The sequence below is a fragment of the Odocoileus virginianus genome, chromosome 21, assembly GCF_023699985.2.
Source record: "Odocoileus virginianus isolate 20LAN1187 ecotype Illinois chromosome 21, Ovbor_1.2, whole genome shotgun sequence".
Classification (NCBI taxonomy): domain Eukaryota; kingdom Metazoa; phylum Chordata; class Mammalia; order Artiodactyla; family Cervidae; genus Odocoileus; species Odocoileus virginianus.
In genome coordinates, this window is record NC_069694.1 from 15,114,826 (window position 1) to 15,130,796 (window position 15,971).

Consider the following 15,971-nt stretch of genomic DNA (forward strand, 5'->3'; position numbering starts at 1 on the left):
AGTTCAAAAGGAAGTATATACCTGCAGAATAATGCATTCAACTGGAAAACTGGTTGTTTTACATTTCAAAATGTAAAAACATTAAAAATGAGATTAGAGAATACTGGGAGATAATGACTTCTCACCTTGACTGACAGAGAGCACAAAAAATTGGATTGATTTGATACCAAAGGATAGACTTTCTTTCCCCTCTTTTAAGATCCTTGATATATTGAAATGTTACTGCTCCTGGGTGTCATCCCTTGGTATCCCACAAAAATTAGAAATTAACTGGGAAGTATTAAAGGTGAGAATATCATTCTTACCAGTCATTTCAGAATGCTATCTTTGTGAGACTAAGTATTTTTGATGCTTTCATGATTAAGCCCTTGCGTCATGTCAAATCTACCTAAAGTTAATAATAACCATAATTATTTTATTATTACTATTTAAATAATAGTACTAAATAGTCTGATCACTAATATAGTAAAATTATTGGCACTCATTATTTATTTATACATTATTCAGTGCTACTATCTCACTTAGTGTCTTCCACTACCCTATGATTTATTATTGGAGAAAGTGGGGCTATGAGATGTCAGAAAATCACACAGTAAAATGGGAAATCAGGATTTAAACCAATGTTAATTAGACTAATACTTTGGCTATCTGATGCGAAGATCTGACTCATTGGAAAAGACCCTGACGCTAGGAAAGATTGAGGTCGGGAGGAAAAGGAGGTGACAGAGGATGAGATGGTTAGATGGCATCACCAACTCAATGAACATGAGTTTGAGCAAACCCCCGCAGACAGTGAAGGACAGGGAAGTCTGGCAGGCTGCAGTCCACGGGGTTGCAAAGAGTCAGGCACAACTGAATGATTGAACAACAACAAATAGATCAATGTCATTTAATTAACATTGTTAATGTTAATTGTCCCTAGATTTCAAACCTGTTTTTTAAGCCAATACGTTCTGTTTACTACATTACATACGTAATGTAGGACATTATCTATAGGACAATGTCTTCTTTAGGTTCTTTTAGGTTGTGTTGCTTATTACTGGAAAGCTAGAAAGCTGCTGCAGCATACAGCTTGACTGGCTGAGACTGCATAGAGATAATCTCTATTATCACTTTCCCTAATTACTATGAAGAAGGAGGAGTAAATAGGACCCTCCAGAAGTGAAAGACGTGTGGACTTGGGGATCCTTGGAAGGTACAGAATTTTACTGATGGCTAGAAATGTAAAAAATACATTAGTATTTTAAAGACATTAGTAACTAGACAGGGTGAAATGCTAAACCAGGAAAATGAATCCTTTCCAAGGTATATTAGTCTCTTTCCCACACACACACACACACACACAAATTGCAGGGCATTTGTTTTGCGGTATTATGAATATGTTATTAACAAGAATATGAGTGTCTTTGGGAGACTGGAAGAGACAGCATTGTTAATTCAATCTAAATGAAAACAGCAAAAATCAACAATTTCTAGAGTACAGTATCTTACCTATGAGTGCTGAAAATTAGGTAGGTAAAAGAAAAGTGGAAAGTAGAGGGTCCCTTAACTAACACAAGGGTATGAGTTTAGTGTCTCTTCTCATTGCCCTTGGTCATAAAACTATGGTGCTTCATTCCCAAATGACATTTCAGATATACTGTTATTTAGTTCTGAAATCAATGTGAAAAGTCCATGGCAGATACAGAAATGGTTCACAGTGAAATGCACCATGCTTCAACCCTCAAGAACAATGTGCTCTAAACACTAAAGCATGTGGAGTGAGGAGAATGAACAAAACAATTATGCTTAACTTATACATAGACTATAAAAAGTGTGGAAATGGGAAATTTAAAAAATTAATATATTAAAAACCAAAATTATCTTTAAATATTTGAGAGAATCAAGAATCATAAAATTAATTAGGCAGTTAGAATGGGCAAATTTTGGACCATTTAACTTAAAAAAATCTGACTTATGGATCAACAGCTATTTTCTTACTTTGATTTATTTCTATGTTATACTATCTGAAAGTTTAACTAGAGGAAAACACATACTGTTTTGTACCTTTTGTTCACTCTTACTCTGACCGGTTTACACTGTCAGGTAAGAAAGTAAATGTGCCTATTCTATTATGAGATCACTTAATCATAATTAATGGTTTTGGAGGCACTGTACTCAGAGCCAGATCAGACCTATAAATGCCTCTTGGATAGTGCAATTTGGGGAGACTCCAAAATTGTCTCCCATATTAACATATTATTGGACCAACTTTTTCATGTACCTGGCCAGAAATCATGCCATTTGACCCTTTTCATTTATTTGATTTATGTAATACATTCATTATCTACTACTACAATGCGCATGTGTTATATGGGTTGTGAGGAAGGCCCTAGAATTACTTCTGATTGGCCAATATTATACTACATATTATCAAATTCACTCACCATCCCATTAAGAGATCCAAAGTTCTCTTTCTGGTCAGGAGAATAAAATATATAAGAAAAATAGGATGTAAGAAAATAATTGCAGTTTATTGGATCTGTGTATGATTTTACAGTTAATTTAGCTATTTGCCTTATAGATGATAGAAACAGACCCTAAAGAAGAAAATGACCTACCCAATCCTAAATGGAAATCATGACTAGAGGTTAAGTTGGGTGTTTTCCATTTCTGAGTTGTTAAACTCATCATGTGATACATAGTTAAGCTAGCCTTGAAAATCTGATTCAGGAGGACTTTTGAAAGAGTAAGTAGACCTTGGCACAAAGGCAGGGGTCAAAATAAATACTTACAGCAAACTTAAATTCATTAGCCCCATTCTAAGAGAAAGTCTGAAGACTACTACTAATTAAGAGAAGAGCAAACCTTTGCATAATCAATGGTTGCCTTGAATGTGATTGTGCTTTTAGGCCTAATATCTGGTTTTCACTTGACTTATTAAATTATTTTATCAATAATGTTCTTCATCGTTACTTAACTTCCTACCATGGATTCTATATTTTAAAATATGTAATTCCAATAAGCACATTTTAACGAAATAGCAACCAATTTCTCCAATCTTATCAAAGGATCAGCATGAAATAATAATAATAATATTAAGCTAAAAAATATGTTAGTGATATTTGTCATTAATTAATGCATAATTCATGATGGTTTTCTTAAAAAATATTTTTATGTATAACTTTCATTATTCCTTTCCAGAAACTCATGTTTCCCCAGGTTTGAAATTATCAAAATGGTGGGTTTTATTTTAATGAATAAATTCTGGTTTCAAGAAATTATGTTTATTTTTACACTGGATTATTTTACCTAAGCTAATAAGAAAATAAAGCTTCATCATTTGGCACTAATGTGGTTTCGAATATAGTGTAAAGCTTGAAAAAGAGAACTAACCCATAAGCCCTTAATAAAATTTTGTTATGCTAAAGTATACAAGGCAGAGATAAAAGCTTTTGTAAAACATGAGTGCATTTCACTATCCATGTGCTGAAATTGCCCTGTATTTTGGTTATTTCCTTACTACAGCATCTGTGACTATTTTTATCATTAGCTGTACCAACTTATACCCAGTTTCCATCTTCACACTGGAATATTATAAAGTTACTGCACTGGAAATTATCTCCTAAACTTTACAATGAAAGTTAATCCAAGGAATTAGTTATAAGAGCATTGTTTCTAATAGGTTAAAATTCTTATAGGTTAAAATTCAAAATTCAAAATATTTGAGGTAATAATAGGAACTAGGACAACATCCAAAATGGTATTTTCATGTAAAATCCAATACAAATCCTGATTAAAACCTAACCAAGCAAAACACTGCAGATTACCTGGATTCCAATTAAATGTGACAAACGAATATTTGACAGGTTTCAATTCCAGTTCTATTTATGTCAGAATGATCCATTAATATTGAAGATGAAACTACCAGAATTCAAGCAATACAACTACACTTTACGACTAGATAATAGTCTGAAAATGAACACAAACGGAACTCTTAAATGTCAACTGCTGCATTTGGATCACGCAAAGTGAATCACATCTCCTCTGTCATTACCTATAGATCAGGGCTAACATGAATCACACTGAGCAGATGACAAGCGGTTATATAAACTCCAAATTTCAAGTGTCAGTCACATAAAATCAGGAAAAATCAGTTACATGATTATGTTCCTTGGCTGTTGACAAGACTGAAAACATAAATAATAACTAAAAGTCTTTGAGAAATGCTTCTCAGTCAACTTGCTAGCCTCTTAACAAGCTCATCTTTTAAGTTTTCCAAGATATGTATGCTTCCTAAAAAGTAACCACTGTCTATTTGTCATATATAATATGTTTATTATTCATTATTTCTTTCTTATTTTAATGGCACTGAATTCCTTAAACTCAGAAAAGAGAAACTGACATTAAAATATGATTATAAAGCCAATGATAGTTGACATTCCCAAAATAAAGACTTAATTATACTGTATGCTGTTTATAGTGAGAAAGTACTTTTAAAAATACATATAAAATTGTACAATATCATAAAAAGGTAATACAGATATAGTAAAGCCCTTAAAGTAAATGAATCCTGCCTTCCTAGTGTGTGTGTGTGTATGTGTGTGTATATATAAAACATTTTGTGGCATTTTTACTTTAATTTTTACTTTTCTACAAAGATTTTGAACATATTTATTTGCCTTAAATATACATTCATCAGCATTGAGTTCATATATATCAAAATTGTATTTTAAATTGCATTTTAAAAAATCTAAAAAGAAAAAAGGTGAATTCTTAAAAACCACATCAAACTCCCATCCACATAAGCACATAGCACCATACACACAGATAAGCATGCCTTTATAGCCATAAGGCAAAATGCCATTTAATATCTGGATGATTAATCAAGAAGGATTTCAATCAGCAGACCCTGATATCATTATCTACTTAGCCAGATAACAATGTGGAAAAATAACTATTTTACATGATTTACTTTAACAATAATTTGATTTGGAGTTATGTATGATACATTACTCTCTAATGCTAGATTTTAATACTCATATGTAAGCTTCCAGAAAAATAGACTTTCTCCCAAAGTAATAGGTTCTATTTACATATTGTCACTCAAGAAACTGGTATATAACAAAAAGTTAAAATTTCTTATTTCACTTGGGGGATGGGATGGTGAAAGACATAAATTCACTTCAAGGTTTCACTAGAGATAAAAATGTGTGTGATTCCTCTTCCTCTCTCTGCATATAACCAAATTTCTTCTTACATATGAAATAATAAAGTTAGCAAGAACTTTACCACTCCATTATTTGACATAAACCTATTCTTCAGGCATTTACTTACAACCTTTGGGAACAGAAACAAGTGTGAAAAGTGTCATAAGCACTACTTGCAATCTAACACTGTAACTTAAAGGAAAGTGTACACAGGCCAATTCTGGTAATTATGAGAACCATCTCACAATAGAATAAGAATATAGGGTGCTATAATCTTCCTTCCTCCCTTTCCCTTGCAAAAAAAAAAAAGAAAAGAAAGAGAGAGAGAGAGAAAAAAAAAAACCTTATAATTAAATGAGAGGGGAGTTCTAGTAGCATTTACAGTGTATTTTGGAGAATAATATGATACTGTTCGCCTCCTTTGACTCCATTCTGTTATCGCTTGAAAAGGAGAGGTTTGAAAATGCTTTTCTAATACCTAGGAGAAGAAAGAACAGAGCTGGGTATGTTTATTGTCATTTCCTTTTACCAAGACTGGACAGTTACAATTGAAGAAATAGTTGCATGACAAAAATGAAGAGAAAAAAACAGTGACACAAGACCTTTCTCAGTGGCTATAGTTTAGGTATTATACTAGTTTAGTTTTTCCCATATCAGGTACTACTCTGATTTATTTGTCAAGGCGTTTATCTCTGACAGGCTGGTTTAAATGATGGAGCAAGTTCAGTGAATTTAATCTGGAGAATTATGTTCCTTTATTTGGCATTTCTGTACTTTAGCACATATTGATTATTTCAGAGAGACAGGTGTGGTGTCGGCTATTTTGTTTGGATTCTAGACTGACCTTGCAGAGCCTACTTATCGCGGCTCGCTAGCGTGACTGTGTGTGGGTGCTGTGTTGGCCCCTACCATTTTCCATATGCTCTGCCTCACCAACACTGCCATCCGGCGTGGTCCTCTCATAGTTGTCCTCTGGGAGTGGAAGGGCGCCCAGTCTCGGCCCCGAGGAGCTCTTACTGCTTGGGGTTTCTGACTCCTCCAGCCCGCTGTCATAGCAACTCTGCAGGGACCCCTGATGTGGGTCCTGAGGCTGACTCACAACAGAAAACGTCACTCTACGAAACGGCTGTAAGAGAAAAGATTCTGAATGTCACTAAGGTAGAAGATGGCAAATGATCTTATCTTAAAAACACATCAAATGCGTACAGTAAGGTCTTCGGACAACTAATTCAATACAGAATAGTTAATATGACATGTGGAAATGTATTCGCTTAATTCTGTTTTCTGAGGCAATACATAGAGCTTAGATTTCATTATGGAAAAGCTGAATATTCCTTTCTGTAATAGAGATAAGAAAACAGCAATGGTACTGAAACACACATTGAAACTTGCTATGGTACTTCCACACAGTCACCACTTTTCTATTCCAAAGTCTTCACTTCAAATATATTTTTCACCATCAGACTCATAAAAACAAGGGTCAGTGATTTTGGAAAGCAATAAATATAGAATTAATCCATCATAAGAAGACCATTTTTAAATACTTTGTCCTTACAGAAGATGGTTTAAAATCAAATGTTCTGGGAGTTGACTTCAACTATTAAAGGTACAGCTGATAAATAAGAATTCAGATGAAGTGCTAACAGATTGGGATACATTTCTTACTTCATTCATATTAAAAATATTACCTATTGACCCTAAAAGTGTAAGGGTAGTATTGAAATAAGAGACAAGAGTTTCATTAACCAGGGAATTGAAAATAAACTAAAAAAGTTCAATTCTATGTGTTTTTACTACAACTAATTCACAATTTGCTCAAAAAAGTAACATCATATACCATCTTTAAGTAGTATTTAAAATACTGCAAATATTACCCATTGGACATCACAATATAATACGTTACTAATGTTGGCTGAATAGAATACTTACTATACATGGAATTTAAAGGTTATGATAACTACATAATAAAACAGAAACATTTTAGGCTCATTAAGGGAACAAATTAATGCCATACATTGTCAGGGATATATGTACACATAATATTTTGGGGTAGAACCAACATAAAAGGTTCTATAATATCTCTTTCATATTATTCTTGGCAACATTGTATTCATTAACATCTTATATGACTTGAAAGTGGCATAAATGTACAGATTTTTGAACCTGTAACTCAGATTGTTTTTTTCTAATATAAAGATAAAACAAATATTGCCAGAATAGTGAGAAAGGTAAAGAACATTTTCTGTACTTTTACATTTGCATACTAGTGGTACAAATCACCCATCACAACTGGAACCAGTAGACTTTTTAAAATGTTAAGTCTAATCTACATACTATAGGCTATTAATGGGAAAGCTAAGAACTGTGACACTTCCCCCAAAATTTATAAATTGGTCTTACTAGAGACAAACACATGTTTCCGCAAAACTTCCCTTTATTTTGTCTCAGATAGAAGACTGGCCAGGAATATTGTCATATTGTTCATATTTCTAACCAAGTACCTCTCCTTCAATGTACTTATTGGAGTGTATAGTCTTTATAAAATCTACTTTTCCATTTAATTCAAAATCAAACTTTAAGAAATTCTGAATTCTGTTGGAAATATTTAAAGGATGTTCTCTTCTTTACGATGTTTCCCTGAATTGGGACTGCAATATTTTAAAATAATTACAAAATATTACTAGGATAAACATCACACACACCATGGGCCAAAATTTACTAGCAACAAAGTCTCTAGAACCATTTTCCTTTTTTCACTATTAATTCTCATATTGCTTTAGAGTAGTATAATTGTGATATTTTACCTTATTTCTTAATAAATATGAAATCAATTTGTATTTAGCATGCTTTATCTTATGTGTGCATATTTTTCTTTCTTTTTTTCCCATTTATCACTCCCAGTTGACTGCAAACCCTCTGTGAATTATGTTCAGTATCACCTCAGAAATGGAATCAATGACAGTCCCCTAAAACCACATTGCTTTGCACATAGAAGCCACTTAGCAAATAATATTGAACAATAAAATTTTAATGACAATGCTGAATTTAGAAAATAATGCTATGCGTCATGAAAACATATTATCACTTCAAGACATAGCAATGGATTAAGAAAATCACGTTAAAAAGAAAAGAGGGTCAAAGGCTTTTTAATTCTATTTTAATGATTCTCAAATCTTTTTGAATCAGTCCACTAATGCAAGGAGAAAGTTCAAAATGAATACAGAAGTAGGTAAATTATGCTAATAGACTGATAAAGAGAAACAAGAAATTATGAGGGAAAACATTTCATTATGATATAAAAAAGAAAGTGATGTTTGAATGAAGGTGTTAATCTCATAATCTGTGCTTAAATGCTGGTTCTACTAAAAGTAATACTAAAATATCACAGACAGGAGATAGGCTATGTTTACAAGAAAAAGTCAAAAAACTTTTTTCTATCATGCATTATATAATAACTGCTATGAATCTGTGCATTTTACTTTCTAGATTCTGTACCCTATTTTAATTGTGAATATTTTAATCCCCATGAATTACTGTAGGTTACATATTAAGTTTAATGATAGAATGAAAATGCTGAAATTTTAAAATACTAAGATCAATATATACACTAGAAAATGCTCAGATCCATTAATACTTCCTTTTTGCATAAAAAGCTTTTTCATTTAAAATCATATCTAAATGAATGGAAAAATGACTTATAATAAAATCTGAAATAAAAATTACTACCCAATGGATCATAAAATGCCCTATCATTTTTATCTGCATTTAAAAAAATTCCAATAGAATTCTACATACAATATAAATACTAAATTACTATCTCTCAAATTCTACTTTGATAAGTTTGAATAAATAAAAATCTGTGGCAAACTGTTTGTTGGTAATGTGAACCAAATTAGTACAGAATTCTGAAGTATGAAAAAGAACCCATTAATGCAAGAACTAAGTTTTAATTTCAGTAATAAATCAGACATGTATTACAGATTTAGATAACAAAGTAGACAGACAGGCAGACAGTTACGGAGACAGACAAGTATTTACACACCATCCTTCACCATGGGTTGGGTCTATTGAGAAGATAGGCTTTATGGCAGAAGTTATGACACAGAATATATAATATTTACATACCAGAGATATATTGAATAAACCAGAAATGTAAGCATTGTGTTAACTGTGACAGAGAGAATGAATTTGGTAATGACTAATACTCTGAAGTAGACTGGCTTAAGTGGTGACTCCTAAATTTAGATGTGTCTTAGAAATATCCAGAATACTTGTGAGAAAATACAGTGCCAATATCTGGCTTCAACTTAAACCCAATGAATCAACATTCAGGGTGGAGCTGGGTATCAGTAATTTCTAATATTTCTCAGGGTGATGAGAGGCACAGAGAGGAAGGTGAAATCCTACAATTAAATATTTGGTCAGAAAGTCAAACTGCTTCAGGAAGCCAGATGGTCCTTTAAGTGTTCATAGAATTTCCCTGGAAAGTCACAGAAGCATGGTTCCATCTTGAGACACAGAAGTATGGTATGAAGATATCTAGTGACCTGAGATGTTTGAGCTTTTGACTTTTCTGTCTAGGGTGACAAATGACATGTCTTGCAAAGTCAAACTCATTTTCTATGCAAACAGGAAAAAGCAGAAGGGCTTGAAGAAGCATGTCAGTTTCCCAGCTTTTTGAAACAATGAAGATGTGCTTGAAAACTAAGTAAGTAATGCAAGGAACAAGTCTCCAAGAGACTTCCCTGGCAGTCCAGGGGTTAAGACTTTGCCTTCCAACTCAGGGGCTTTGGGTTTGATCCCTGGTCAGGGTGCTAAGATCCCACATGCCTCGTGGCCAAAAAAAACAGAACATAAAACAAAAGCACATGTACACCCATGGCGGATTCAAGTCAATGTATGGCAAAACCAATACAATGTTGTAAAGTAAAATAAATAAATTAATTACTTAAAAAAAAGTATTGCTAAGATACAAAAAAAAAAAGCAAAAAGCAATATTGTAACAAATTCAATAAAGACTTTAAAAATGGTCCACATTGAAAAAAAAAAAAATCTTAAAAGATGAAGTCTCCAAAAAAGTTTTTCCAAAAATTGTGAGTGGTATATGTGTGAGAATTATAAACAAGAGGGGGTGGAAATCAAAGATTTTTATTAGGCAAATAAATGACCTAATTAAAGGGGTGAGATTAAAGACATGGTCTGACCATTCCTTACAAAAGAGTAGGAGGAAGTTGAAGGCAGAGGATTATGCTAAAAAAGAGAGGGGATTTTCTTTTTGTCTTGGTTATGGTTTCTTTTGCTGTGCGAAAGCTTTTAAGTTTAATTAGGTCCCTCTGTGGTGACCTAATTGGAAAGGAGGTCCAAAATAGAGGGGGTATATGTATATGGAAAGCTGATTCACTTTAATGTACTGCAGAAACTAACAAAACATTGTAAAGCAACTATACTCCAATAAAAATTTTTAAAAAGAATGAAAAAAAGAATAGGGAAACAGCAATAAGAATGCTCAGCAAGGCCATTCCAGAGCAAAGCTGTGTGGCTGACTGGGTCCAGTCATCATACCTACATTTGTTATGTCCCATTGTATCTCAGGGTTTCAAGGATGTCCCAATAATAATTCTATAGATTTAAGAAACTCAAAATCTCATAGGTATATAAAAACAACCAAAAATATAACATGATTAAGTTTCCAACAACGTAGTCACCCCCCCCTCAAAATTCCATGAAACTTGCTTACGAATTCAGGCAGGCATTGCAAAGAAGGGGTTTCTGGGTTGAGATCTCTGAAATAATTTTGATAGATAATATATATTTGAGGGCTGATTACAGACTTCAAATTTGAAAACAAGGGCAAAGAATAAAATATAGGACTAATAAGAAAGCCAAATCATTTTTGAGACTCAGAAACCAAGGAAGCTGGTAATTTCTGGAAAGCAAATAAAACCTTATGTGATCAAAGGCATCGGAGATGGTGAGAAGAATATTGATTACTATAAGTCCATTGGATTCATCCATTAAGAGTTAATTTTTGTTATAAAATCTCTAAACCCTGGGGAACAATTCTAGGAGATTAAGCCAGGGGAAGTAAAAGACCCACTTGTAAACATAAGGACACATGGAGAAAGAGGGTGTAGGCTTATAATGGTATGGTATAAGAGAGATGTCGGGTGGCAGTTAAAAGGAATAAGATTTATGTAAAACCTTTATCTATTTTTTTGTCTTTCTTGTTATTGGGGAAAAAAGTGCTTTAGGGTAAGTAGTTGAAGATGCCAGCAAAAATGGCGAGCAAAAAATGTGTCTAATAAAGTTGTCCAAAACGAAAGAATCAGAGACTAGAAGCAAATTAACTAGAATTAACAGAGAAATAAAATTAAAATCACAAAGGCAAGGCAAACAGTAAAACTTGTTGGGGAGTTGCATGCATGGTCCATGTGTGTGTGTTTAATGAGAAAAAAAATTATATATATATATATATATATATATATATATGTTAGAAAAAACAGAAAAATTTAAAAAAGATTCTATTCCAAGCAACTTTATGGATTGCTTATTGACCTCAGAAAAGTTGACTGACCTCTGGCTCTTGTGCCTTAGGCTCAGGGTCTGTAAAATGCAGAAAATAATACCTATCCCTTACTAACTTAAATTCTCTGAGAAATAATGAGATAGCTTCTACAAAGAGCCTTAAGCTCCCTCAAAGACATATACTATAAAAGGTATTATACCTCAGGCCACAGCTATATAATGAGAACTATCTCCCGTTATGTTTTAAGTCCCCCCCCCCCCGAAAATAAATAGCTGGTCCAATAATTTACAAAGTTTCTAAATATAATTTTTAAAAATCCATGTGAAATTTCAAACCTAAGTCTCCTATTCATACACTGATTTTTGTTTTTCTAAATGCAGGTTATTTGTGAAACAAATAGGTACACAAATAACACCCAAATTTTTCAAAAAATATTTGAATCCAATCATTTACTGAGTATGAACGTCTATAAGTTTAATTATTTAAGAGTGACATTCATGAATTAATTTTTGTTTCCATTATGACATAGTGGAGACTTTCACTTGAAGACACACATATATTCAAAGGTAACTCTGGGGCTTCCCTGATGACTTAGTAGTAAAGAATCCGCCTGCCAATGCAGAAACATGGGTTTGTCCGGATACAGGAAGATGCCACATGCTGCAAAGTGGCTAAGCCCGGGCACCACCGCTATAGAGCCCACGCTCTAGAGGACCGAGCCACAACTCCTGAAGCCTGCGTGCCCCAGGGCCCATGCTCTGCAACAAGAGAAGCCACCCCAATGGGAAGCCCACCCATGGCAACTAGAGAGTGGCACCTGCTCGTCACAGCTAAAGAAAAAGCCTGCGCTGCAATAAACACCAAGCACAGCCAAAAATAAAGAAACAAACAATTTTCTTAAAAGGTTACTTTGGGTAATATCCAATCCCTGGGGCAGGGGATGTACTTTGATACTCATGCCAGGCTCCAACTGATGGAAATGGATTAAAATTGACTTTGCTTTAAACTACTGTAGACTGGTGAAGAGCTGACTCATTGGAAAAGACCCTGATGCTGGGAGGGATTGGGGGCAGGAGGAGAAGGAGATGACAGAGGATGAGATGGCTGGATGGCATCACCGATTCAATGGACATGAGTTTGAGTAAACTCCGGGAGTTGGTGATGAACAGAGAGGCCTGGCGTGCTGCGATTCATGGGGTTGCAAAGAGTCGGACATGACTGAGTGACTGAACTGAACTATAGACTGGGAATCAGTCTATTTTTCATCTTATCCTTATCCATTCTTTATATAATTTTATTCACTTGCTATTTTGAAATCTAGAGGTCACATGGGAAGTGGACACAGGCATGAAAGGAGAGCTCCTCTCCCTTCTATCCTTGCCCTCACGCTGTGGAGTAGATAAATATGGCTGCCCTTTCTTACCCTCCTCTAGATAAATATGGCTGCCCTTTCTTACCCTCCTCTTCTCAGTGGGAATTCTGATATACCTAAGATGAGGGACATGTAATTGCCATGATCATTTCCACGAATAAAATTAACCTAGCTGAAGCTCCAATACATTCACCGTCTGATGTGAAGAGCCAGCTCACTAGAAAAGACCCTGATGCTAGGAAAGACGGAAGGCAGGAGAAGAAGGGGACAACAGAGATCGAGATGACTGGATGGCATCACTGACTCAGTAGGCGTGAGTTTGAGCAACCTCTTGGTGTCGGTGAAGGACAGGGAAGGCTGGCTTGCGGCAGTCCATGGGACTGCAAAGAGTCGAACACAGCTGAGTGACTGAACAACAAATAAACTTGGAAAGGACAAAAATAGCAAATAAGGATAAAGTTGGGTGCTGGTGGGATACACATTGTAACATATTTAGTACATGCATTTGCCTATTAATATTTTGGATTTTTTTAAATTTGAAAAACATGAACAGTAGTTAAAATGGTATATAGGTAAACTTGGTATCAAGAAAAAGATACCTTGCTTAGATGAGGAGAGGATTTAGGATATGTGTGGATGACAGAAATAAGGCTTGCATTCTAATGACAGTATTGCAAGGTGTGAGGCATTCATGACAGGAAAAGGTGATGAACATTTGATTCATTCTTCTTTTTTGTAAAATTTCATCTCCACAATTGCAAATGTGAATTACCAAACAGTAAATGTAAACCCAGGCAATCCAGCAGGTTTCTGGAGGTCACATAAGAAGTTATCACAATCCCTACTTTACTTCACATATGGAGTAGAAGCCAGATTTCATCCTGCTTTATTCAGAGTTCCCAGAAAGTTAAGTTCATACATTTCAAATTCATTAGAGGACTGGGACAATTTTCTAAAAAGCTTTTTTTTTTTTTTAATATCTAGAAAGTGTAAGTATTAGTCATTCAGTCATGTCCAACTTTTTGTGACCCCACAGACTGTAGCCCACAAGACTCGTCTGTCCATGGCATTCTCTAGGCAAGAATACTGGAGAGGGTAGCCATTCCCTCTCTAGGAGATCTTCCAGACCCAAAGATTGAACCAGAGTCTCAAGCTCTGCAGGTGGATTCTCTACCATCTGAGTCACCAGGGAAGCCTAGAAAGTTGATGTCAAATTGTCCAACTGTCTTATTTTTCTATCTTGCAGATTCATTTTAATTTTTTTTTAATTTTAGAGAACCATATAACTGCCCTCCTTTTTTGAAAGTACTGACATAATAGCATACATTATAAATAATCTGCACTTTTGAGGAAATTCATTCTGAAATTAACAGCAATATGTTATTCTGTTTTCAGAATTCAGTCATTGGCATTACATCTCCAGATGCTACCTATTTAAAAAAAAAATCTTTGTCACAAAGTTCATTTATAGTTTCTAAGAAAAGCGATGAAGACCAGACACATATTCACAAAAATATGAAAATAATAGAAATTTATTTTTATCCATTCTTAATTGTTAAATTGTTTAAAACATAACCATCACACCATAAATAAATATTAAGTCTCAATCAGACACAGTTAAAAATATTGACCTTCCACTTGCATTAACAAAATCCTCTAAGTTACAATCTGCATAATAATAATGGATTGTGTTCTGTAACAGGGCAGTGGCTAATTTTTGAAAAGGGAAAGAAAAGAGTTGAACTTTAGGAATATCCTATTATACATAATGCTTACAATAAAAAAAAAAAAAAACAGCATCAGGTTAACAGTGGAGAAAAACTTTCCCCTTGGAGTCCATCAACCTAGTGACAGGACCTTTTTGGGGATTTCATTTGCAAGAGGATAGAACCCAAAAGATGACGCTGGAAAGAACTACAGGTTAAATCTCTTTCCCTGTTGGATGCCGTTCTGTGTCTTACAGACAACTTTATTGGGAACTTTAAATCTGTACCTTCCTTTTTAGTTTCAATAGTTTCTCCATAAATCGGCTTCTTATCTGGAACTCACATACAACTGTCTCAGTCACATCAATTATTTCTGAATGGGCTGAAAAGGCTTTTCTATTTTTTCCAATTCACTTAGTTATGTCCATCAAACAGACTTCTAATGACTCTCTTTGTCAGTCATTAAGTGCTAAAACAGTCATGGAGCAGAACATTGCTAAATTAAAAGGAGTACTGCTTTTGCTTTTTATTTTAAAAGGAACTAAAACTGTGAGATCTTTCCTTGCAAATGAACAGGTACTTGATTAATCTGCAAACATTTTCAACAAGTGTCAGTGGCCACTGAACAAACATATCTAAGATTCCACAGTGCATTAGTTGAAATATGTCTGGCAGAATCTTCAAACAAACTTTAATGAGGTCTTTTAACTTTTTAGGGGCATCTTCCTTTGCTAACATCTTAAGCTCCTTCTGTACTTCAAATCACTTTTCTTTCTTTCAAGTCAATAGCAGATGAAAGGGTATTAAAAAGAAACATGTTGAGACATTTGGATTGGTTAATTAAAACACTCATTTGGGGAAGGAGAAGTTAAATAATTGTGTTTCTTCTGACTTGCATGCAGTTACATATTTGACATTGTTGTATATATTTGTTCTGCAGAAACTAAAAATGCAGGTTACACTTAATAGTTCTTAGTCCACTAGATCACAAGCGTGAAGTGCTATTTGCTCAGTCATGTCCAACTCTGCGAAATCATGGACTGCGGCTTGCCAGGCTATTCTGTCCATGTGATTCTCCAGGGTCGAATACTGGAGCGGGTTGCCATTTCCTTCTCCACAATATTGCAAAGAACAATAATGATAATATTAAAAATAGTAGCTATTCACTTCACTTGTGT

General features: G+C 34.3%; 1 protein-coding gene across 8 annotated transcripts in view; it reads right to left on the reverse strand.

Annotated features, from left to right (window-relative positions):
- Positions 1-15,971, reverse strand: part of PCDH7 (protocadherin 7) — a 449,641-nt gene that overhangs the window by 223,941 nt on the left and 209,729 nt on the right. For 3 of the 8 annotated variants that reach the window (XM_070452061.1, XM_020908318.2, XM_070452065.1), the window contains one exon: positions 6,099-6,315. The exons of 1 other annotated variant lie outside the window; for it this stretch is intronic. In XM_070452061.1, coding sequence (XP_070308162.1) covers positions 6,099-6,315 — 217 coding nt within the window. The remainder of the gene's footprint in view (positions 1-6,098; positions 6,316-15,971) is intronic. 4 more of the 8 variants (XM_070452064.1, XM_070452063.1, XM_070452062.1 and 1 more) reach the window with 2 other exon arrangements.